The sequence below is a fragment of the Pygocentrus nattereri genome, chromosome 27 (assembly GCF_015220715.1).
Source record: "Pygocentrus nattereri isolate fPygNat1 chromosome 27, fPygNat1.pri, whole genome shotgun sequence".
In the NCBI taxonomy this organism is placed as follows: Eukaryota; Metazoa; Chordata; class Actinopteri; order Characiformes; family Serrasalmidae; genus Pygocentrus; species Pygocentrus nattereri.
In genome coordinates, this window is record NC_051237.1 from 20381688 (window position 1) to 20405085 (window position 23398).

Here is a 23398-nt window from a genome sequence, read left to right on the forward strand (position 1 = left end):
TCTTGGAAGCTTCAGCTATTGTTACAATTGTATTAACATATTTGTAATTAAAAACTAATAAATAAACTTGGTTCAAAAAAATAAATAAATAAAAAATTCAGGCCCAAGACACAGCACTGTGAAAAAACACAGGCGCCCTCCTTACGTCCTCTATTCCTGCATATACATACAGTTCACCTTGCTGGAAATGGTCTATTTAAGTGATGTTTAGTTTCAGCAGTCCTGACAATAATCAAGCCCAGGACTGATCCCAGTTATTAACTAAAGATGGTTAATTGGTTGATGGAGTAACTAAGGAGGTCATTTCTTTTTCCTCACGGGGCCAGCTGGTGTGGACAACCGAGTACACTCTGGCTGTTTTATACTACAGTTGGTTGGCAGAGCTATACAGAGATATACAAGTATAGTATAGCATTAGAACACAGGGCACACTGCTGCAATTAAGAAAGAGTATGAAAAAAGTTACACAGCATAATACATAAGAACAATAGCAACAGGCTTTGTTTTTATTTCAAGTTTTAATAAAAGGGGAAGATGTATTTACAGTATGTAAGACACTTCCATGCGTCAAATTACCTGCATTCTGGGCATCCCAACAAACGGGAAAAACAGCAGACCACAGGCCCACTTTGGCATTGACTTACTAAACATACATCAAGCAGTTGGTACAAGCTCTGGCTGAAAGCAGGGCTTAGCAGAAACAATCCATAGCTTTCATTTCCTCCAGAAACCACTGTTTACACAAACAAGAGATAAAAGCAATTCAAATAAAAAAAAAAAAGAAAAAAAAAAAAAAAAAAAAAAAGAGTTTTATTCTCCAAAATAAAATTAAAATTTACTGTCCCAGTTCCAGAGGTCACCTAGGGAACTACGGGCCAGTCCATATACTCTGTATAAAAAGGGGGGGAAGGCAAGTCTAGGCAGCTTGCTCAGAGCTTTCTATCTTACCCCATTTCTCCATTGCTGGACATGTCTGGCTCCAGAGTTACCCATCTTGCTAAAGCACTAGCACTCCTCTAACATCTCAGGTGCTGCTCACATCCTTGGAATCGCTGGTTTTGGACTCTGCAGATCCGTTCTGCTCCGTGTCTGATCCTTCCTGCTCTGTGGCCGCCTCTTGGCCTGGTTCCTCTTGGCCCTCTGTGTTTCCTTCTTGAGTTGCTGCCGCCCCTCCCTCCTTCTTGCCCTGCTTGTCCCGGAAAACCTCCACTCCAACCATGCGCAGGTAGTGGAGGCGCTCGTTGCGGGGAACAAAGGCCCTGATGGATGTTTTCCCCCTCCATCCACACAGCTCTATGGGGCACTGCGGAGCACTGGGGTCACTGCAACGAGAAGGAAAAGACATTTTACTGTCAGTCTTAAATTATTCATGCAATTTATTTAAGGAATACTTCACTGTAAACCAAAATCTCTACGTGGTCCTACAACTGCCCACTGGTTAGCTTCTATAGCAGTCATCTGCTATCTGATCACACGCACTCATGTGATTTACTCTTTGGAACAGACATTAGCTACAGGGCTATATAACAGGTATATAATCCATATATAAAGCAAATAGGTATATAATCCATTTTTCAATTTCATTTGCTATTTCTAGTCTGTGTAGTGAAGAAACGATGCGTGTCATCTGTTTAGAATCCGTGGTGCTACTCAATCCAACGAAAATTCAGTCCTGAGGACAAACAAAATAAACCTAAATGCTCAACATGAGAATTCTTGGGTATTAGATTATTTACTTCACGGCGTTCAAAAACAACATAATTAGTCCAGTTTTTCAGTAGTAATTTTAGTATTTTTTTTAATAAAAAATGTTCTGACCATCACTCTAAAGGCCAAACAAATTAGGCAGATCTCCTTTTGAGACCCCAGTTCTATTATGAAGAGACCTCTGTAAAAGGTCTGCCCATCTTTTGTGTTCAACTGGCTCTATAATGCAGCACAGTTCTTGGACCCCACAGATTGCCATTCGCAATGTAATTTGTAGAAAGTCAAGTTCTCATAGCGGTTACAGCAGCTGTCTTGGTTGTTAATCTTACATACTTGGTAACCTTTTTTAAGCCATCTTTCAGAACCTACTGAAGAAAGAAATCCAAACACTGAAACAAACGTCACTGCTCACAAAACACTGCGCTCTTTTGTGGTTAGTCCATAAATATTAAATACCACTTGAGAGACGAGAGATTCTATCTTTTGGGAGCGGACCTCTCTCCCTCCCTCCCAAAGCTAAAAACCTCAAACACACATGATTCATGGCAATTTCATTATTCAACAGAGGTGCATGCATGACGTCAGGAAGTTTTAGTGTTTCTGAGCCAAGTTGTCAGGCTCTCTCAACCACTGAAATGTCAAAGTTGAACTTCAAAAAAATGGCACGGTTTAAAAAAAACAAAACCAAAAAAAAAAAAAAAAAAAAAAAAAAAAAAAACACAAATAATAATAAATAATAAACAAAAACAGCCCAGTGTCCAGTATGGTCAAGACATTCTCAATCCTCTACTAGCCTGCATAAAGCACCTATTAAAACCAGAACATCTCCATTATTACATGGCTGAATTTTATGATCCATTACTGGATAAATGAGTATTAGTTGGCCAAGAATAATGTGTGTGTCCTATACTAGTCAGGAACAGTTTACTACACAGTTTGAAATCAGGAGCCAAGAAGGAACACTTTTCCATAAATATCACATTTAAGCGAGTTTTCTGATTTTTTTTTTTTTTTTTTTTAAACAGAGCCCTGCTGGTGACATACTGTATACATAAAAATAATGCATGGCCATGACTTACTAAGGCAGGATCTTGTTCCTACACCTTACTAAGTGGTGGCCATAACTTCATTAGTTCGTTCCCAGTCCTTACCAAGTTGTGAGAATGGATCTATTCGTGGGATTTATTTGGTAGGTCACGAGCAGGGCTCCATAGGTTTTAGTATATGGATGTGCATGCATGTCATTCTTATATTCAATATTCCCAGCCTGCTGCATGTTGAAGACATCAGTTTTGTGAAAGCACAAGCTACAACAAAATACAGAAGGGTGATAAAAATTGACACTAAAGAAGGAAAATTTCACATAAACATAGTGGCTCATCAGCTACATTTGGTAGCCATGGTTGTCTTTCTTTGTTAAACTAAAACCAACAATGAACAGAAAAAAAGAGTGAAGGGCACAAACCAGGAGCGACAGATAAGAGTCTATAATACATGAAGAAAAACAGAGTAAGGGGGTGGAGAAATGGACAGATTACTGCTGAAGAACCAAAAGAAGACAGATAGACAGGCTGGGATTAACGATTGTTGGGACAAGCAGTAGGAAGGATGAGGGAAGCTTGAAGGGAAAGGAGCAAAGACAGCTTAAGGGGGGGGCAAGAACAGAGTGAAACAGATAGATGGGAGGCAGCCAGCAGCATGAATTTAAAAGGAACAGGATGACACTCCAGAGACGACATGATCACACAGTGACATCAGAGCTCCTCTTGCGCGGCGAGCGTAAGCCGAGAGGAACACTCGCGTCACTGTGCGCGTGCTTGTGGTGGGGGAGCACTTACTAACAAAATTATTAAATATTGATTTGCTAACTCCACTTGGACGACATTCCACGTCAGGCTGTGTGTTAATCTGACCTTTTTTCACTGATTAAATGCAAAAACACCACGCCACTGTGCCCTGGGCCCATCACAAAAGACAATTTTGCTGCATTTAACACTTCAGATTTCCTGGAAACGCTGTGTCACACATTGGAAAAGGAGCAAACTGGCTGACCTGAATGAATCATTGTTTAAGTATTGAAAAAGAGTGAAATATTCAAATCTTAAAAGCTGCAGTTCTGCTTGTAGTCCTCATCAACAATGTTGTCTAAATTTAACGTGGAGAAATTTAATCTGTTAACATGGAGCTTGTGAAATGCCTGTGGCATCACAAGGCAACCAAACACCCTTGTGCTGTGTTCATGATGACCATAACTAAGTGGCAGTAAAGGGCAAAATTTAAGCCTCAAGCCTTCTGCGTCAAAACAGGTCAAGAGCTTAGGTTACACCAAGACGATCATAAACGCAATATTGGTGAAAAATATTGTAATAGATTTTTTTTCCCTCCAAATTACTCAGCTCTACCAACAGGTAGGCAGAAAGAAAATCTTAAAACTGATCAGGACTGATTAGAGCAACTAATTCTTATTTTTATCATCAATTAATCCACTGACTATTATTATTACTAATTAAACTACTATAACTGAAAAAACTATATATTTGGAAAAATGGGCCAAAGTTTAAATGGATACTTTAGCCAAATAAAACCATATCCACACCTGTAAACATGCCTATTTGCATCCTACAGCAGTATCAGAAGTCTGTAGAGTGAGATATTTTTCAGTTTCAAGACTGGAAAACTAAAACCTTCTGATGATGCATTGTAAAAGTCGGAGGAACATCATGCACTTTGGGGCAGATAGGGCCACAAAGATGGGCCCTATTCTTTTGCAGAAAGCCAAATGTTAATGCACTTGAGTCTGTACATCAGTTGCAGACTAATAGATGGGGTATTTCTAACGGTTGTGTGACATATTTGCATAATGCATGCTGGGTACTTGAGTACATCTAACTGCCTACTACAGCTTAAGTGTGGTTTCAGCCAGTTAAGCTATTATTTAACTTTGCTTACTGAACCTTACAATATCTATGCAGTATATAATTAAAGAAGTGAAAAAAATGAAGCAATACAACAATTTTTGTTTAGTTAATAGCAACTATAACATTAACATAGTATTCCAGGTATTTTAAATGTAAACAAACACCTTAATATACACAAATCAACACAATGTAAAAAAAAGAGCACTAATACAGTTGTAGCTTGTTTACCTGATATTAGCTAAGCATTATTGGGGTAGGTACCTTGTGTTATTCATGGTAACAAATGCATTACTTAATATTGGTTAGACAAAACTTAATGTAAAGGGTTAAACTTTCAATATCATTTAATTCACAGGTGCCCAATCCTCGTCCTGGAGCTCAACCACCCTGTAGAGTTTAGCTCCCACCCTACTATAACACACATGATCCAGGTAAAGAAGGTCCTCAGGACCAATTGAATATTTAGAGCCAGGTGTGTTTGATGAGATCTACCTCCCTGGAGAGTTCACTAGGACTGGGCACCCCTGATTCAGCATTCTTGCATTTGGAATCAGCAAATTCTCTCTTCTGTGACCTCTTACACTCCCTCTCGCTCTATTAGGTCTTCTTATAATAACTTACTTGCTGTCCCAGCACCAGACTCTCCACTTTGGGAGGGAGGTCCTTCAGTGCCAAGGCCCCCAAACTCGAACGCTCTTCCTCAATCCCTCCGGGACCGCACTTTATTTTCCTCTTTCAAATCGGACTTAAAGACTTTTCTCTTTAATGCACATTTTCCTTCCTCCTCCACTGCTCAGTTTTTTTTTTGCCCATGCTATGTGAAGCGACCTTGGGTTTGTGAAAGGTGCTATATAAAAGTAACATAATAATAATAATAATAATAATAATAATAATAATAATAATAATAATTATTATTATTATTATTATTATTATTATTATTATTATTATTATTATTATTATTATTATACACCCTACCAAAATGCACCACAGAGCGCCACAGGAAGTCATTCTTACCTGTGGCCATCAAACTATAACTCCTCCCTCAGTGTGTGATTCACAAAACTCAATACGAAACTGTTCATATGTGCAATAATAACAATTGTGTGTGCAATAACTCAGAGGGACACTAACTAATTTAAATCATTTAAATAATTGTAACTGATTTATACCTGATGTTTCTTATTACTATCACAATCACCGCCACCTTACTATATTCATAAGTACTTAAATCTGGTGTACATGCTGTAAATTCTCTATATTGTCTTAAATTATTAGTAAAGTGTTTATTTTTACATAAATTGCTGCAACTGTAACAACTGCAATTTCCCCCTGGGATCAATAAAGGAATCTGAATCTGAATCTGAATTATTATTATTATTATTATTATTATTATTATTATTATTATTATTATTATTATTATTATGTGCTGTTTGGGGGCTAGAAGGTATGAGGTGATTGGGCTAGTAGAGTTACTTTAAGGGTAACAGATGGTAAGGTCCACATTTTAAAAACCTCAGAGAAAGTTAGTCAGTCTGTGTAATTGTCATGGCACAATTAACACCCATTAAATGTTTCAGGTTTGGTTTTGGGTTTAATTTCATGTAGAAAATTCAATGTAGTAAGAAAATTTTGCAGCATCAGAAACCGCTGAGTGGTGCTCAGAGAAAGTGAGCAGTGCTGGTAGGCACAGAGCAGCGCTGCAAGTCTAGCTCAAATGTTGGTAGCTGTGTGAGCCCTCATTAAAAACAATGGTTTCAAATAAACACACAGTCATACATTTTGGGCAGGAAAATATTATATATATATATTATATATATATATATATAAATCAATCAAGAAAACATTCCATTTGACCAGAGCTGTGCAAACTCTTGGGATATGACTTAAATCATATCCATATTTATCACTTCCGGCGCCGGCAAGAGCGGCAGCCTGTTACAGCAGCTCCTGCTTACTTTCGTGTTTTCCTACTTTTTCTCTCTCTGTTAGTACGTAAGTTCACTGTGAGTTGTTTTTTGTCTTATCTGCACTATGGACACCAAACTACTAGAGTTTGCTCTGGTCCTAGCTCTGCTTTTTTCTTGTGAATTTCCCCGCTATGGGACTGATAAAGGATTATCTTATATTATCTTAAATGCAAGCATGCAGGCTTATGCGTGACTAAGACTATGTGAGTGAGAGTTCCTGCACACACACTGGTCTCCCTATGACCAATTTTCTTGGCAGTCAGGGCCACTGATGTGAAACATGGCTCTCTAGTGAGGCAGACAATGAGCTTTGTGGTGAGAGAGACAATGAGGAGCTATTTATCGGTGAAGAGAGCAGCTCCATCAGTTCAGGCCCTCTAATTATCACACAGGAGTAGCAATGGCAGAGCACGTCCTACCCATTCACTGTCCGTTGCCTCACTGTTTGATGAATAGTGTGAACAGCATCACACAGCTCTCAGTGTACAAACAAGCCTTTTATGAGGGCAAAGTGCCAGAATCTCTCTATAAAAAGTAAACTGGCTAATATTCATTCAAATGAGGCGACAACAAAAGAGCATCACTTACTTCGGATCTGGCTGGTATCTTAAAACAATGCTGCCCATTTCTGCAGAATAAAAGAAAAGGTTTAAAATCACGCATGAACATTATTTAAAGGGGAATTGCTCACATTTTCCCACATTTTATGCATAATTCAGTGGTGAAGATGTAAATAAATTCATGTGACAGGCTTTATTGTTAAGAAACTGTCTTTACAGTGGTGGTGGTGAAGGGAACCAGGGGTCAGAAAGTCTACAAATATTTTATGTACTATACATATGATCCACTGAACCTACATGTGTCTGAAAAGCTTTAAATGTGTAAATAACTGTAAAATAGTGGCAAATCTGAAACAAACAATGTCTTTTCTCGGGGGACTTCTTTGCCTTACAAGGCCGAACATGCACCTCTAGCCCAAAATTTCCCTTTAAAATTATTGTGAAACGATTTCTCAGGGATTATGCAGCCTGTTCATAACATTTCACATCGTAACATCCTGTGATGTATCTTTTAGGGGCATTATACTCTTCAGGTGTCTGGTTCCTGTCACTACCACCGAGACCAATTCTGACTCTGGAAGTTTCTCTAGAACTACCCATTTTACATCAAACCGCTCTGCATGACCCGGTTTACCTCGTAACCCCTAATAATACGAATACTTAGCAAAATCAGTAGAGCTCCCCTTTATCTCTTCAACAAAGCATTACTGCAGTCTCTGAGAAGAGAGACTCTAAAAAAATAAGTGGCAAAAAGGCTACATTGTTTTGACAGCGTTTTCTCCTTGGCCATGAACTCAACTAAAACTAATCTTTTAAGCCTCAGTGGAGGTGCATGGCCCCCACATATCTGTGGCTGTGAGGAGCTGCCGGGCATGGCTGGGAGACTAACCGAGTTTCTTGGCCTGAGCATGAGCGTCATCTCCCAGCCTGCTAAGAAAAGGATTCTCTTCAGTTAGGAGGATCTTCACGTCCTCCACACTAATGTTGATCACGCGTGCTCTGATGTAGGGATAGAGAGTGTATATACCCTGAGAGAGAGAGAGAGAGAGAGAGAGAGAGAGAGAGAGAGAGAGAGAGAGAGAGAGAGAGAGAGAGAGAGAGAGACACAAAATCATGATGCTTCTCTCACATGTGTAAAAATATTAATGGCAAAAGTTCAAGAACTGCATGAATGTAAATACAACACATGATAGAGTCCTTGTACTGCTTAGACATCTGTTACAATTATTTACATTACACTCCCTTAAAATAGCTGGCTAGGACTAAAGACTAGGGTGGGGTTGAAAAGATGACCGTTCTATTAGTCAACAGCAATGATCATTTATATATGTACACATTATTTCAGTAGTTATAGTCCTTAGCACGTTTGCATTGACTAATAGTAAAGGCTTTAACCTCAGCCCTCACTACTACTAGTAAAACTAGGTGGCAGATGCAAATTAAAACACAAATATTCATTGCTTTTGAGTATGTACATAACACAATATTTTGGTACATACTGACAACAGTAACCAACTACAAATAGTAGTAATAGGAGAATTTCAGTCATTTATGCACAAGGTTAAAGTTAGCTGTGGACTATCCAGCTGTTTTGTGCTGTTGTGTGTTAATGGCTAGACTTCTATTACTACTATTTCTATTATCAGTAGAAATAGAAAAAAATTGGTGCACCATGAAACAAAAAAATCCAACAAAGTACACTCAGGCAGCTAGAATCCTACATCAGATAAGAATGGGACAATATTCCTCTCCCAAAAGTCCAGCAGTTGGTCTCCTCACTTCCCCAATGTTTACAGACTGTTGTTTAAAAAAAGAGGGGATGCTACACGATGGTAGACACGGCCCTGTCCCAACTTTTTTGAGATGCGTTGCTGCCATCATTTGTGTTCATGTTTTCCATGAAATGGTAAAATGTCTTACTTTCAATATCTGATGTGTGTCCTATGTTCTATTGTGAATAAAATATGGGTCTGTATTTCAGTTTTAAAATGTTGTTTGCTGCTGTCCTGTGTTAAAAGTAGCACCGAACTCCAGAAGAACTATATTTCATCCATCCATCCATCCATTTTCTAAGCCGCTTCTCCGTCAGGGTCGCGGGAGGGGGGGTGCTGGAGCCTATCCCAGCAGTCTTCGGGCGAAAGGCAGGATACACTATATTTCATTTCTTACTTAATGTGTCTGTGGTGAGATGGATGACAAAACTTGTGCTGAATTGGAAATCCTAACTTATTCCTGCAAAATTATGACATATTTCCAAGTGAGATATGGCTATAAGATAAATCTTTATATTGAAATCATAATCTGAAATGCAGCAAGAGCAGCTATTTCATCAACATTTTGATCAATGATTATTAGTTTTATTAAGAGACTTGGACAGACTTTGTTATTCACATTAACACTGTACAGTGCGCATTAACCCCCACTGTTTGAAAATGCCAGCTGCTCTTTACATTGTGTCAACATTTTATGATGAAGAGGGTGACAGACTAGGAGTGGTGGTCTTTAGGTGAGGAAATGTAACCCAACACAGAGCTTGTGAACTGCCCATAAATTAGTTAAGACCAATCAGAAGCAACTAAACACCCAAAACTAACTAGTTTTTTCAAACTAGAGATTTTTAAAATTAGCTGGGCATTTTGGTCTATGACAGGTGGGGGGTGTGGTGGGAGGGGGAAGTGAAACATGTTGCCCACTGGTGCACAATAACGTAATCAAAAATTAAGATGCTTTAGTCTGACAATTTGATGGAAGATCACAGGAAAACAGGATGGGTTTAAAGTCCAGATTAAGGTATTTTAAGTCAACATGACATCTACAATATAAGAATGTAATCATGATCAAAAATGCATCAAATTCATTGTTGCGCCAGCCAAATGCCATAAATGTAAATGTAGGTGATCAAGGCCTACCTCCTGGGCCAACCTGAAGGCACAGCCAAACTGCTCCCCGTCGTTATTTCTTGACCACACTTTCACTCCTGTGTTGATCACCTGAGGAGGACAGCCATGGAGAATGAGGAGGAGCATGTGATCACAAAAGAACATTCAGAGAGAAGCAGCTGACATTTAGTGAAGTGTCTCCATCCTTCCCTAAATGATTCGCCTCAGTCGCAAATGTCAGCCCATCCCACACTCAGCTGTGAGCTCATTAGTTTAATCAGCAGATGGCAGGCTAAAGGTCCAGCCTGACCCCAGAATGAGAGGGAAGTTTAGAGGAGCTGCTGTTTGAGGCCCAGCTGCTGGAGTGCCAGGCTGCATCACTTCTACAGGTGAAGACCCTCAGGTGGTCTTCAGTCAGGGAGATTCACACAGCAAGTATGCGCATGCATTTTTGGGCAGCACTGCCATTTACTTTTGCATGAATATAAAAGTCTGTATGACCCATTTAAAAATAGAGATTCCAAAACATCTTTTACCACCTATAACACAGATCACATTGATAGAAGTGCAGATGCTGAAATAGGTTGAAGGCAAAATGTGATACAAGTGTATGTAAGATGTATATTACCCAAGGCCTTTTTCAAACCTATAGCAGTTCATATCATAGCAGTTTTTTCAATTACTATGATTATTAGAGATGCATCGTACCACTTTTTTCAGAGGAGCACAAGTGCATGTATTTTAGTAACGAGTCTGACGCCTTTATGAATCTACTTAGAAATAAGAAATTATTAGTGTAAATGACTGCAATGTACCTTAACAGTTAAGTCACTAAAATCTAGCTGATTTTAAATGGTGTGCATTAGCTAGTTATGCTACATTAGTTACTTTTGATCGATTTATCGCTGCAGCAAAGAAGAGCAGGTATTGTTCCACATCAAAAAAGCACTGTTGTACAGCTATATAAATAGCAATATAAAAAAGTCTGCATGACCTATTTAAAAATAAAGATTCCAAAACATCTTTTACCCCATAACACAGACCACATTGATAAAAGTGCCTATGCTGAAACAGCTTGAAGCCACAATATGTGATGCAAGATCTTTTACCAAACTCTGAGCACACACATATTTTGGGGAGCAAACCATTTACATATCATAGCAGTCATAAGAATGTCTCCATTAAATGCATTTTTAGCAATAACTATGTTTATTAGGGAGGCACTGTACCACTTTTCAGACCGGGTACGAGTTTATGTATTTTAGCAACAAGTGCAATACCATTATAAACTATCTACTTAGAATGAAGAGGTTATTAGTGTAAATGACTGCAATGTATGATAAAAGTTAAGTCACTAAAATCTAGCTGATCTTAAATGGTGTTAAGCTAGCTATGCCAAACCAGATACCTTTGATCGATTAGCACTGCAGCTGAGAACAGCAGGTATTGTTCCACATCAAAGCACTTTTGTACAGCTGGGAGTTAACTATGTTTCATAGTTTTGATCATCAGTCTCTGCATCTCCGTATCACACTGCACAAAAATGCTCGATCCATGCTAAGTGAAATGCAGCCTCTAAATATGGCCCTAATTATGGACAATTATAAATAAAACTGTTTAATTCAAAATAACACACTGCGCAGAGCAAACACGCTGAGAAACTGAGCATCAAATCAACGTATTAACGTTTATACCTCTCAATTATGTTCAATGAAACACAGTAAAGTCGGCATATATTGATTAAAGTGACTGATAGCTTTGTGTTCAATTACAGGCTTACGCCACAAGGTATCACTGGAAATTTAATGCTGGTGTTGGTGCATTTTTAGGAGAGCGAGTATGAGTAAATGAGCACATTATGAGGCCGATATCCAATACCAGCATCATTACTGATACATTCATAATGATTACTGTTGTTATCCCCTCCCCATCAGCCCTTTACACTGCGCATATATTTCATGATGAATGGGATAATAGAAAAAAGGTATTGGTCTTTGAATCTTTGGTTTCCTAAAAAAATGAAAGGAAATAAACACCACCATAGCCACAGAAACTGAAATGTTGCCACATGGAAGAAGTGATGTTTTGTTTATCCACGAAATTCTCTCTACTGTGAATAACTATTGCTTACACAGTTATGTGTTTATGCATAATGTGCCACACTAAACCAAATTTGGCTCAGATATTATGCATTTTAAAGAGGATTCCAAGATTTGTAAACATACAACACATTTTTCCTATATTTTTCCCTTAAGGTCCACTTAGGTTTGTGTTATATATATTTGTGTTTCCAACTTCCCCATCTTTATTTACAATTAACCTCTTATAAACTGTACTTTCAAAACTACACATTCATAACAGTTACCAAATAATTCAGAGCAGTTACGGAGTAAACCTTAAGATGAATAAATTAATAAGTGTGGAGGAATAAGTGAGGTCAGGCTGTTTTTGGTACTTTGGTGCTTTTAAATGCTTGTTAAAGTGTAAATGACCTCTGAATAGGCACATTTATTTTTCATGACATCACAAAAACAAGGTGCACTTGCAGGATAGCTTATAGACTAAATGAACTGTGGAGTGAATAGTATGCTCTGAAACTGATAAATATAATAAAAATAAAAACAAAAATAAATAATAACAAAATAAAGACAAATCTGGCTTTCCATGACGTGTGCCTTTGAAAAAGGAGTCAAGCCGCTTTAAAAAAATTGACATAAAAGGTTAAAGTTCTAACAAAGTCATTCAGATTGGTTTGATGTGAAACTTACTCAGAATTGCTCAGGAACCAGACATCCAAAGCATTAATGCCTCTAAAAGCTCCCTCATAGAAACATGGTAGAGAAGCACATGCAAAGCAACATAAAATAGTTACTAATAAATAAAAAATAAAAAATTGTTACTATTAATCATTACAGATAGAAACAAATGTTGTGTGTAACCTACAGGTAGTTTTGGGGTGTAAATAAAAGGCTATATTTGCACTGCAGACACTGTGACCCCCGGTTCCCATCACCACAACTGTAGAGATATTAGTGTGTGTAAGTGAACAATTTCACATCAAACTACTCTGAATGACCATTTACATCTCAGTGATGAAAGTATCCAGAAATCCTTCCTATATAAAGAATATAGAATAAAAGAATTCAAAGGTCTGCTCACTTTCATTCTCTCACTGTTGTTGAGCAGGACATTGCGCAGCTCTTTGGACACCATGTACAGATGCCTCTTTTTCCCCTCATGAGTCCTAGTCAACACATTCAGCTTGGGGAAGTCTGGAGACAGGTCATAGAACGCCCTGCAACGAGTGCACACACAGACAGTTAGTCAAACAGTGGAAACGGAAAAGACAAGAAAAGAAAGCGACATGAACAAAGAGACACACATAAAGACACACACACACACAGTGTTAAACATACTGTGCCATATGGTGCAGAGGCGGAAGTCGATCTGGTTGAGTTGTTTGAGTCTCTGAGTGGCTAAATCAAACTGGCATGTTGCCAGGAGTAAAGCTATGTGCATCTGTCTCCATACAGAATATCAAACACAGAAGAATTCCCTCTGTGTGACATGAGCAGTTTTTAATTTATCTAAAGGAATGAGTGGCGGCTTTAAAAGAGAAAATGCTTTTCAATGCAATTGAAATTTCACATCTGGAATTCACTCAATTTGTACAATTAAACTGGGGCACCCAGCATACGTCCTGGTACTGTATAAACGTCTTAACATGGTCAGGGTCCCAAATGTGCTTAAACTGAACTTAGTAAGGTCCTTCATAGAGCTTTGCTATTTAATTCCATGATTTGAATGAGGGAAAAAAAAAAAAAAAAAAAAAAAAAAGGTCTCACTTTTGGACCCCACCGAAAACTAAACCTAAACTGAACCTCAGCTAGTGACTGTGCAATTTTAGTTTCAAAAGAAACGTATCGCTTTTGTATAAAAAAAGTCTGATGTCTATTCTGCTGGCCCTGTAGGTCAGCTCTGTTTTTCTCTGGTCCAAACATTTTTGTTTTTCAAATGTACAAACACACTACATACCAGAGGTTTTGCAAGCGCTTGTCAGCCTAGTAAGTGCATCCTCACGCATACACAGCACAGGCTTTGTAAATGGAGAGGCACTCACTGGATTGGGGGGAAGACGGGGTCATCCTCCGTCAGAAACACAAAGGGATCCTCTTTGAAGCCGAAAAGCTTCATCTTCTTTGAAGGCGGGGGGCTGGAACAGGGCAGGTCGTGTCCACAGTGACCAGGATGGATGGCAAAAACAGACAACTAAAATCAACCACATTGCTTTCAGACAACTTATTTCATAACTGAACATTGGACCATGTAGCTACAGTCTCCACACAGGTTTCAGGGTCATTTCGCTTCAGTGAATGTTTCAGTTCATGCACTTCAATCATGCAACACACTGGGTACTGTAGAGCAGGCAGATGCAACATGTTTATTTAAAATTTAAAAAAAATAAAAATAAAAAAAAAAGATCCCAAGCTGGCAAAATGTATCTGTTCAAAATGAGCACAGAGGCATGCAATCAGCAATTAAACAAGCAAGAGATTCTAATTGCTTAAATCTTTGTATTTAAAAAAAAAAAGAAGAAAAAAAAACAACTGCCTATAATATTATTATAATCTATTGCTTGTTTAATTGCCAAGTGTGGGCCTCTGTGCCTTTCTGAATCCTGTATTTTGGTGAGTCAACAAACCATTAAGCATGTTTAACAAAATGGGAAAAAGGCCTACCAAGTGTTTGACGTGCCAGCTTAAATTGTACCCAGCCATGCTTAAAATATTGAAGATCTGGTGCCAACTAGTTTTACAACACTTGCTCTCAAAAATCTCCCATACAAACAACATCTGGGACGTTTTTTCAGTCACCTGTATGACGGAATACAAACGCGTCCATGTTGATCAGGGCTTCGGTCCACACTGAATTACTTAACTGTGAGGATACTGCCATTGTATTTCCAGAGCAGCTGAGCAGCTCTTGTGGTATACCAACAGTTGTGGAGCTACTTGGACACTAACAGTGGCAAAAACCAACGTTTTTTGTGGCAATAAACAGATCTGCAGTTTGTGCTTTCGAAGAATCTGCTGTGAAACTGTTCATTAGAGAAGAAAAGGAGTAAAGAAGAGACCCAACACTCCCACCTGAAGTGGTTATGTGACCGAGCTTAGTCAGGAGAGCGCGTCATGTTTTAGTGTGAATTCAGGCTAAGATCACTACACTTAGTGATGACTCAAACTTGGTGTGCCTCCATCCTACAGCAACCCCTCATCGCAAATTCTGCACTGAGCATTTTTTATAGTCTGATCATTTAAAGTGTAGGAGACATGATTCCTTAGACAGCTTTGCTGTTTCAGCTTCAATGGCCACATCAAAAGAGTCGAGGTGACACAGAAGCTTGACATGAATTTTTTTATGCATTCAACAACAGCAGATATCACTGTATTCAATTTCTTTTACACTTTCAATAAAATCACCAAATAACTATTCGATCCAAAATTCTTTGTTGTCAATTTACTGCATTTTTCAGTATAATTTTAGTGGCTTAAGAAAAGAAAAAGCTTCCAAATACTAGAGAGTCCAATGTTCATTAGCCTTTTATTAACTTCTGGTCAAAAATATAACCACATTATTGACTACAGCCCTAAATATTACAATGCAAAAGTGAAGGAAAGGACAACGCCAGTAAAATAGGCAGATAAAAAAAAAAAAAACGGTCTTATTTAAAGCAAGCGCTGCCGTTGCCACTCACCCACACACTCCGTCTTTCTTAGCCTCTGGCTCCGGGGGGTTTTCTGGAGCATTAGAGTTACAGGGGTGTCCCTCTGTGGGGGTCTCCCCGTCTCCCTCCTCTGCAGGAGGCTCCTCAGCCTGAGCTCCCTCACTGAAGGAGGTGGCCTCCTTGTTCCGGAGCTGGGGGGAGGGAGGGGGGAAGGAAAGGTGAGAGTAAGTAGAACTCTGGTAAGCTATTTTAAGGGTTCTAATTAGGCTACAGAAACACACACACACAAAAAAAAAAAAAGGGGTGAGAGTTCATTAATCAGAAGGAAAAAAAAAAAAGTTGCTAGAGAGAGAGAGAGAGAGAGAGAGAGAGAGAGAGAGAGAGAGAGAGAGAGAGAGAGAGAGAGAGAGAGAGAGAGAGAGAGAGAGAGAGAGAGAGAGAGAGAGAGAGGAGAATACAGCTGCAACAATGTCAACAGCACTGATTATGGGGAGGAAAAAAAAGGAAGGATTCTCACTGTGGCATCATCTTAAATAAATAAATAAATAAATACATACTGTAGACTGCAATACAGAACAGGAAGCATAGGGGCAATATACAGGGAGATTCACTAGAAAGAGGCCCAGAGTATCCTGTAATAACTCTCGCTAGGACGAAGCAATCTGAACAAAACAACCTGCAATGTGCTCCTCAGCATGCAGAGCTTTGAACAAGCCGGGATGCCCCTGCGTCAGAGCAATGAGGTAGGCTCAGAATATTCAGGGCCTCTTTTGAGTGAATCTCCCTGTTAGTTCCTATCGTTTCCTCGCACCATTAAAAAAAAAAAAAGATGTTCTCTTTGATTGAGACTTTTTAGTGTTTGATAGTAGCTCGTTGCGGATTAAACGCATCAGGAAACCAGCTGAAGTGATTATAAAATGTGAAAAAGTCCACTCATTTCTAAATTAGTGTTTGTCCGAAATATTTCTCTTCCCCTTTTCTGTAGCTGCTAGCTAGGCGAGATTGTTGTCTGTGTTGCTATGTGACTAACAGTCTGCGCCTCAGGGCTGAAGGATGAACTAGTAGATACAGACTACATTAACTCCAGCGTTAGTGTCCGAAATCTTTTACTACCATCACAACTTCTGCTCATTATAATGGTGTTTTACGCAATGATCCAGATTAGACCTCAAAGTTGGATTAAGGAACTACTAACACTATTCTTCCACATTTCTACAGAAATACATGCACGTTCATTCTTTGGCCTGGAACTGTGAAGGATTCAGTGGCACAGTGACTTTTCTGATACAAACAAACTATGAATAAACAGCTCGATCACAAACGCACTTCCTGAAAATAAACGTGTAGAGAATGTAAAACGTATTGCATTCACAAGAGCTTTGTCCGTTCCTCGTGTATCTGTATTCTCACACATAAAATTATGTGAAGACGCTATAGCCCTGCATGCATTTGATGATTCCACATTGGCACAACAGCTCTAGTAGCTTTAAATGGTCTACTACCTGGTGGGGAAAATGGAAACAAAGAAAAAAAAAAATCCAGGAAACACCGCATACCATCCCACACAGTGCGTATCTGGATGTGCTAAAAAGAGAACTTGCATTTCCTCTCAAAGAGAGCAGATCTAAATCCTTGTTTGAGGAGCCCGGGCACAGAGCTCGCTTTAGCAGGCTTAAACGCAGCACAGCCTCAGGGCTCCAAGAGAAATATCCAAATTCATCACCACAGAAATACAGCTTAAGCTTTAGATCTTCAGCAAAGAGAAGCAAGAGGAGACAGTCAAGGCCACAGCATCAGAAAAGAAACCCTACTTTCATCAAGTACATCAAGCTCATCAGCACAGAGGGAATCTAATGGTGATGTGACATGAGGTCGGCTCAAGGGCATTAATAAACGGATCTGTAATCATCATCTGTAATCTCCAGATATGCACAATCGGAGATGGCGAAGATTGGAATAGTGAGGATTTTTTGCACACAAATGAATCATTTTTCATTTTGGCCGATTTGCATATTTATGAGGTAAATAACGTGGGGCAGGTTAGTGCGCTCATACTGCTCATACTGAATGCAGCTAATACACCTGCACCAAAATGTCATCACATCACACATGCATGACTCACTGTGTTAAACAGCCAGTCGCCTCTTATTTCCAATAGAGCATTTTATTTGATTCATGTTATTAAGGGAGCTTTAAACAGCCAAGCATAAATCAGGGTTATTACAGTTAACAACCTATCAAAAAGTGCACTCGATAACTAAAATGTAGATACAATACTTCTCAAAATCATAAAACTATAACGTCCACTGCCAAACAAATTAAAATGAAACATATTACTGATTAAAAACTTATACGTTTCATTTTTCAGGGTGTTGAATGAGAGTTCAGAAGTGGGTGCCTTCTGTGTTTTCCTGTCTTGTCTTGTCTTTCTGGAAAACCGGAACCAAGTTTAACTCCGTGAACTGTTGTGTTAATTGTATTCTACCCATGTCAAATACCTACCAGCACAGCGTTCATAACAATCCTAGGAATTATGATTACTTTTCAGAAAATAAAAATATTAACACACGTTTAAGCTCAACTGAAACTAACCTGAAAAATAAACTAATGAACATTTAAATGTTACAATAAACCTGGTTTGAAAAAGATTTGAGAAGGTGAACAACATTGTAAAACTACATATATTGCAAAAGTTCAATACCAATTTCAAGGCTCTTTCCAGAACCTTTATAATATGTGGAGGTTTTCTCACATACACTATATTTCCAAAAGTATTCGCTTGTCCACCTTTAAACACATATGAAATTGAGTGATATCCCATTCTTAAATCCATAGGGTTTAATATGATGTTGGCCCACCCTTTGCAGCTATAACAGCTTCAACTCTTAGGGTTAGGAGTGTGTTTATGGGAATTCTTGACCATTCTTCCAGAAGCACATGTGTGAGGTCAGACACTGATGTTGGATGAGAAGGCCTGGCTCACAGTCTCCGCTCTAATTCATCCCAAAGGTGTTCTATCGGGTTGAGGTCAGGACTCTGTGCAGGCCAGTCAAGTTCTTCCACACCAAACTGGCTCATCCATGTCTTTATGGACCTGTCATGTTGGCCATCCATAAACTGTTCCCACAAAGTTGGGAGCATTAAATTGTCCAAAATCTCTTGGTGCTGAAGCATTAAGAGTTCCTTTCACTAGAACTAAGGGACCAAGCCCAACTCCTGAAAAACAACCCCACACCATAATCCCACCTCCACCAAACTTTACACGTGGCACAATGCAGTCAGACAAGTACCATCTCCTGGCAACCGCCAAACCCAGACTCGTCCATCGGATTGCCAGATGGAGAAGCGTGATTGGTCACTTCCGAGAACACGTCTCCACAGCTCTAGAGTCCAGTGGCGGCGCCACTGCATTCCACGCTTTAAGTTTAAGTGATACTGTTTTGATCCCACAACCGGGGAAATTCCATCTCCGCATTTAACCCATCCATGCAAGTGAAACACCACACACACACTAGGGGGCAGTGAACACACTTGCCCGGAGCGGTGGGCAGCCCTATCCACGGCGCCCGGGGAGCAATTGGGGGTTAGGTGTCTTGCTCAAGGACACCTCAGTCATGGACTGTCGGTGCTGGGGATTGAACCGGCAACCTTCCGGTCACAGGGCCAGATCCCTAACCTCCAGCCCACGACTGCCCCTTTGCATTGCTCTTGGTGATGTAAGGCTTGAATGCAGCTGCTTGGAGCTGGAAACCCATTCCATGAAGCTCTCTACACTGTTCTTGAGTTGATCTGAAGGCCACATGAAGTGTGGAGGTCTGTAGCGATTGACTCTGCAGAAAGTTGGTGACCTCTGTGCACTATGCGCCTCAGCATCTGCTGACCACGCTCTGTCATTTTACGTGGCTGACCACTTCAAGGCTGAGTTGCTGTCATTCCCAATCACTTCCGCTTTGTTATAAAACCACTGACAGTTGACCGTGAATATTTAGTAGTGAGGAAATTTCACGACTGAACTTGTTGCACAGGTGGCGTCCGATCACGGTACCACACTGGACTTCACTGAGCTCCTGAGAGCGACCCATTCTTTCACTAATGTCTGTAGAAGCAGTCTGCAGGCCTAGGGGCTTTGTTTTATACACCTGTGGCCATAGAAGTGACTGGAACCCCTGAACTCAATGATTTGGATGGGTGAGTGAAAACTTTTGGAAATGGTGTTTCTCATTTGCTAAAACAGTTCCCCAAAAAATAACCGCTGAAAGGTTTTTTAGAAAAGCAAAATCGGTCCTTCTATTGCAGTGGTTCCCAACCTTGTTCCTAGGACCCTTCAAACAGTGGACCATCTGGGGGTCCCTGAGGATCAGGTTGGGAACCACTGTTCTAGGTCACTGGGGACAAAAAAATAAATTTAAACACCTTGTTTTTAAGAGTGACCATACTGGAAGTATGTGATGTTCATTTCAAATTTAGAAATGCTACACACCGTTTCCAATAGATCCTCAGTAATCACTGTTCATTTCAATCAGAATTCTAATAAACAATTCTGAAGGTGATTTACTGTTCATTGCCTCTGTTGGGGAGATTTAATGTAAATCAAATGTATGTAATAAACACAGTCAATGTTTATAAAAATGTTACCTTCGGTTGGCGGCGGTTCCATGGCATGGGCGCCTTCTTCACCAACACGGCCACGAAAAAGCCACCTGTGTTCTGGTGATGAGGCAGTATCCTCATGCTGCACACACACACACACACACACACACACACACACACACACACACACACAGTCAGGCAATTAAAATGTCATAACCAAACCAAAACAGACAGGCTAAAGGAAAAGACAGACAACAGCACATTTGCTATAATTAAACCTCCAGCACTGCACTGCACCCAACATCACACATCCAGCAAAGAGAACAATCTCCTCAGTAGTGCTTGAGCACCCCCTGGTGGAGCACATTTGTATTAATAGATTATGATTCCTCCAGGTTGTCAGGTTCGGTACACAGTATGGAAACAATGTAGTTTCATTCTCAGTGGTTTCGCCCCCAGGGCGATCTACAGCAAACACTAAGATGGCCACTCAGTGGATACAATTTAAAATAAATAAATAAATAAATACAATAATCCCAATTAAAATCAGGGCCTCATTTTTGAAAGGGTTACTGCCTCTTTTGCCACAATGTTATAACTTGTGATCAGTGTTGTCCTCATTTACTCATGTTAGTTTGTTAATCCAGAACTTTATAAGCAAGAAATTTAAAGTAGCTGGACGTTGCCAAGTTTTAGCTGCCCTATACTTTTGCCAACCAGAGCAAACTAGCTAAAGTAGACAGCTAATACTACGAGACATAACTGTAACAGAGGAACCAAGACAGAGCCTCCCAGAAAGATCTCAGTCCATTTAATGAAGTGTTAGGTTAAGTACAATATTAATGTAGTTGGAAAGCCTAAACTCCCACCAAAAGCAAAAAAAGAATTAAAGAATGAATGAATTAATTAATTAATTAATAAATAAATGGAAGAGAAGAAGAAGAAGAAAAATTAAGAACTTCTTGAAGAAATGCATGTCTGAGCTCACCATCTCTCCAACTTCATGCTCAGCAGCTTCTCCTGGTCAGTCGGGGGGAACATGGTGGGTCTGATCTGGGTATGTCGACTTGTGGGCACTTCAGACCAGTCAGAATACCACTGACCTTCTTTGGTCATCAGCTGGACATTAGAAGACATGAGGACAAGAACAATTAAAAACAGTTTGCTACTCACCAAACATCCCGTGGAGATTCAAGTCATTCGGCTTCATGTTGGTTCTGAACAACTGACCGTTCAGTAAACTAAACATGTTCATTAACATAAACAATTCAAATATGAACTGTGACTATACGTCCTTCAAGAGTGGTAGTTCATTGATCAAATACCTTCCAGGATGTGATTCCTGGCATGTACTTCAGGCCTGGCAGGTCAGCTGAGGCATCGACCAGCTCTAACGCACCTGAAAGAGGCAGAGGACAAAAAAATGACCATATCAACTTGCTCGTCTAACATATCTGCCACATGCTTTTCAAGCTTCTGCCTTTCTTAAGGCTGTTACAGACTGAACATGAACACTCACAACATGAATAAACAACATGAATAAACGTAAAAATGCTAAATATTCTATATAAATCTTTTCACACCTAAACTGCGCACAGAATATATTAATATGAAAAAAAAGACAGGGAGCACAGTTTTTCAACGTCTCTTCCAGGCTTTCAGATACAGCTCAGATGCCAACAGCTTTTGGGGATTCAGCACCATATGGGACAAAACAGATGACTAACAAATCTAAACTAACTGACATTTAGAAATAAGGCACTAAATTTGTAGCACTTAACATCCAAAACATCAATTTTTGTGTGCAAAGCATCAGATATACACATATAAATTAATTTAAGTATGTCCAAAAATAAGTAAATAAATAAAATGACACAATAAATCTCGCTTTGTGTGTAAAGAGATTTATAGCGGAATAAGAAAGACAAATTTTGACATTTGAGTATTTATAAAAGTTAATGAACAGATGATCGTTATCATATCACATATACAGAGTACACTGTATTGACAATTAAAGGACAGGCTGAATCTGTTTATTTATAACCCCATTTCTAAACAAGTTGGGATGCTGTGCAAAATGTAAATAAAAACAAAGTGCACTGATATGCAAATCATTTAAACCCTGTAATTAATAGAAAATAGTACAAAGACAACTGATCAAAACTGAGAAATTTTACTGTTTTTTGAAAAATGCATGCACATTTTGAATTTGATGCCAACAATACGTTCCAAAAAGGTTGGAATGGGGGCAACAAAAGGCTGGTAAAGCTGTGTAATGCTAAAAGAAACACCTGGTGGTTGATTGGCAACAGGGCAATATTGTGATTGGGCATGAAATGAGCATTCCAGAGAGGCTGCGACTTCTGAAAACCACTGTCCATGGAAACAGTTCATTGCTGAATCCACAAACGCTAAGAAGAAACTGTACATAAACAAGACACAGAAACACTGCCACCTTTTCTGGGCCTGAGCTCATTCAAAATGGACTGAGGGGAAGTGGAAAAGTGTCCTGTGGTCCAACAAATCAACTTTTGAAAATTTCTTCATCATGGACACTACGTCCTCTGGGCTAAAAGACCACTCGGCTTGATATCATCACGCAGTCCAAAAGTCAGTATTCGTGATTGTATAAGGAGGCATTAGTGCACATGGCGTGGATGACGTGCTCACCTGTGAAGGCACCATTTATGCTGAATGATATATACATGTTTTGGCAACGTGCTGCCCAACGACGTCTTTTTCAGGGAAGGTCTTGATTATTTCAGCAAGACAAAGTCAAACCACAATCTGCACATAGTCCAGCAGCCTGGCTCCATAGTAAAAGAGTCTGGGCGCTAAACTGACCTGCCTGTGGTCCAGACGGGTCACGGATAACATTTGGCACATTATGAAATGAAAAATCCGACAAGAGATCCAAAACTGTTGCGCAGCTAAAATCCTGTATCAAACAAGAACGAGAACTACAGTAAATGGTCTCCTCAGTTCCCAAATGCTTACAGAGTGTTGTTAAAAGAAGAGGTGATGAAACACAGTGCTGAACAGGCCCCCAGCC

At 39.5% G+C, this 23398-nt stretch overlaps 1 protein-coding gene across 1 annotated transcript in view; it reads right to left on the reverse strand.

The window, feature by feature from the left end:
* Window positions 1–479: 479 nt before the first annotated feature.
* nsun2 (NOP2/Sun RNA methyltransferase 2) overlaps window positions 480–23398 on the reverse strand; it is a 33758-nt gene continuing 10839 nt past the window's right edge. The window contains exons 10-19 of the mRNA XM_037535199.1: window positions 21672–21745; window positions 21335–21465; window positions 20392–20488; window positions 15787–15947; window positions 14152–14244; window positions 13191–13326; window positions 10062–10142; window positions 8042–8180; window positions 7181–7220; window positions 480–1322 (exon numbers count right to left, since the gene is read on the reverse strand). Coding sequence (XP_037391096.1) covers window positions 1025–1322; window positions 7181–7220; window positions 8042–8180; window positions 10062–10142; window positions 13191–13326; window positions 14152–14244; window positions 15787–15947; window positions 20392–20488; window positions 21335–21465; window positions 21672–21745 — 1250 coding nt within the window. The 3' untranslated portion in view covers window positions 480–1024. The remainder of the gene's footprint in view (window positions 1323–7180; window positions 7221–8041; window positions 8181–10061; window positions 10143–13190; window positions 13327–14151; window positions 14245–15786; window positions 15948–20391; window positions 20489–21334; window positions 21466–21671; window positions 21746–23398) is intronic.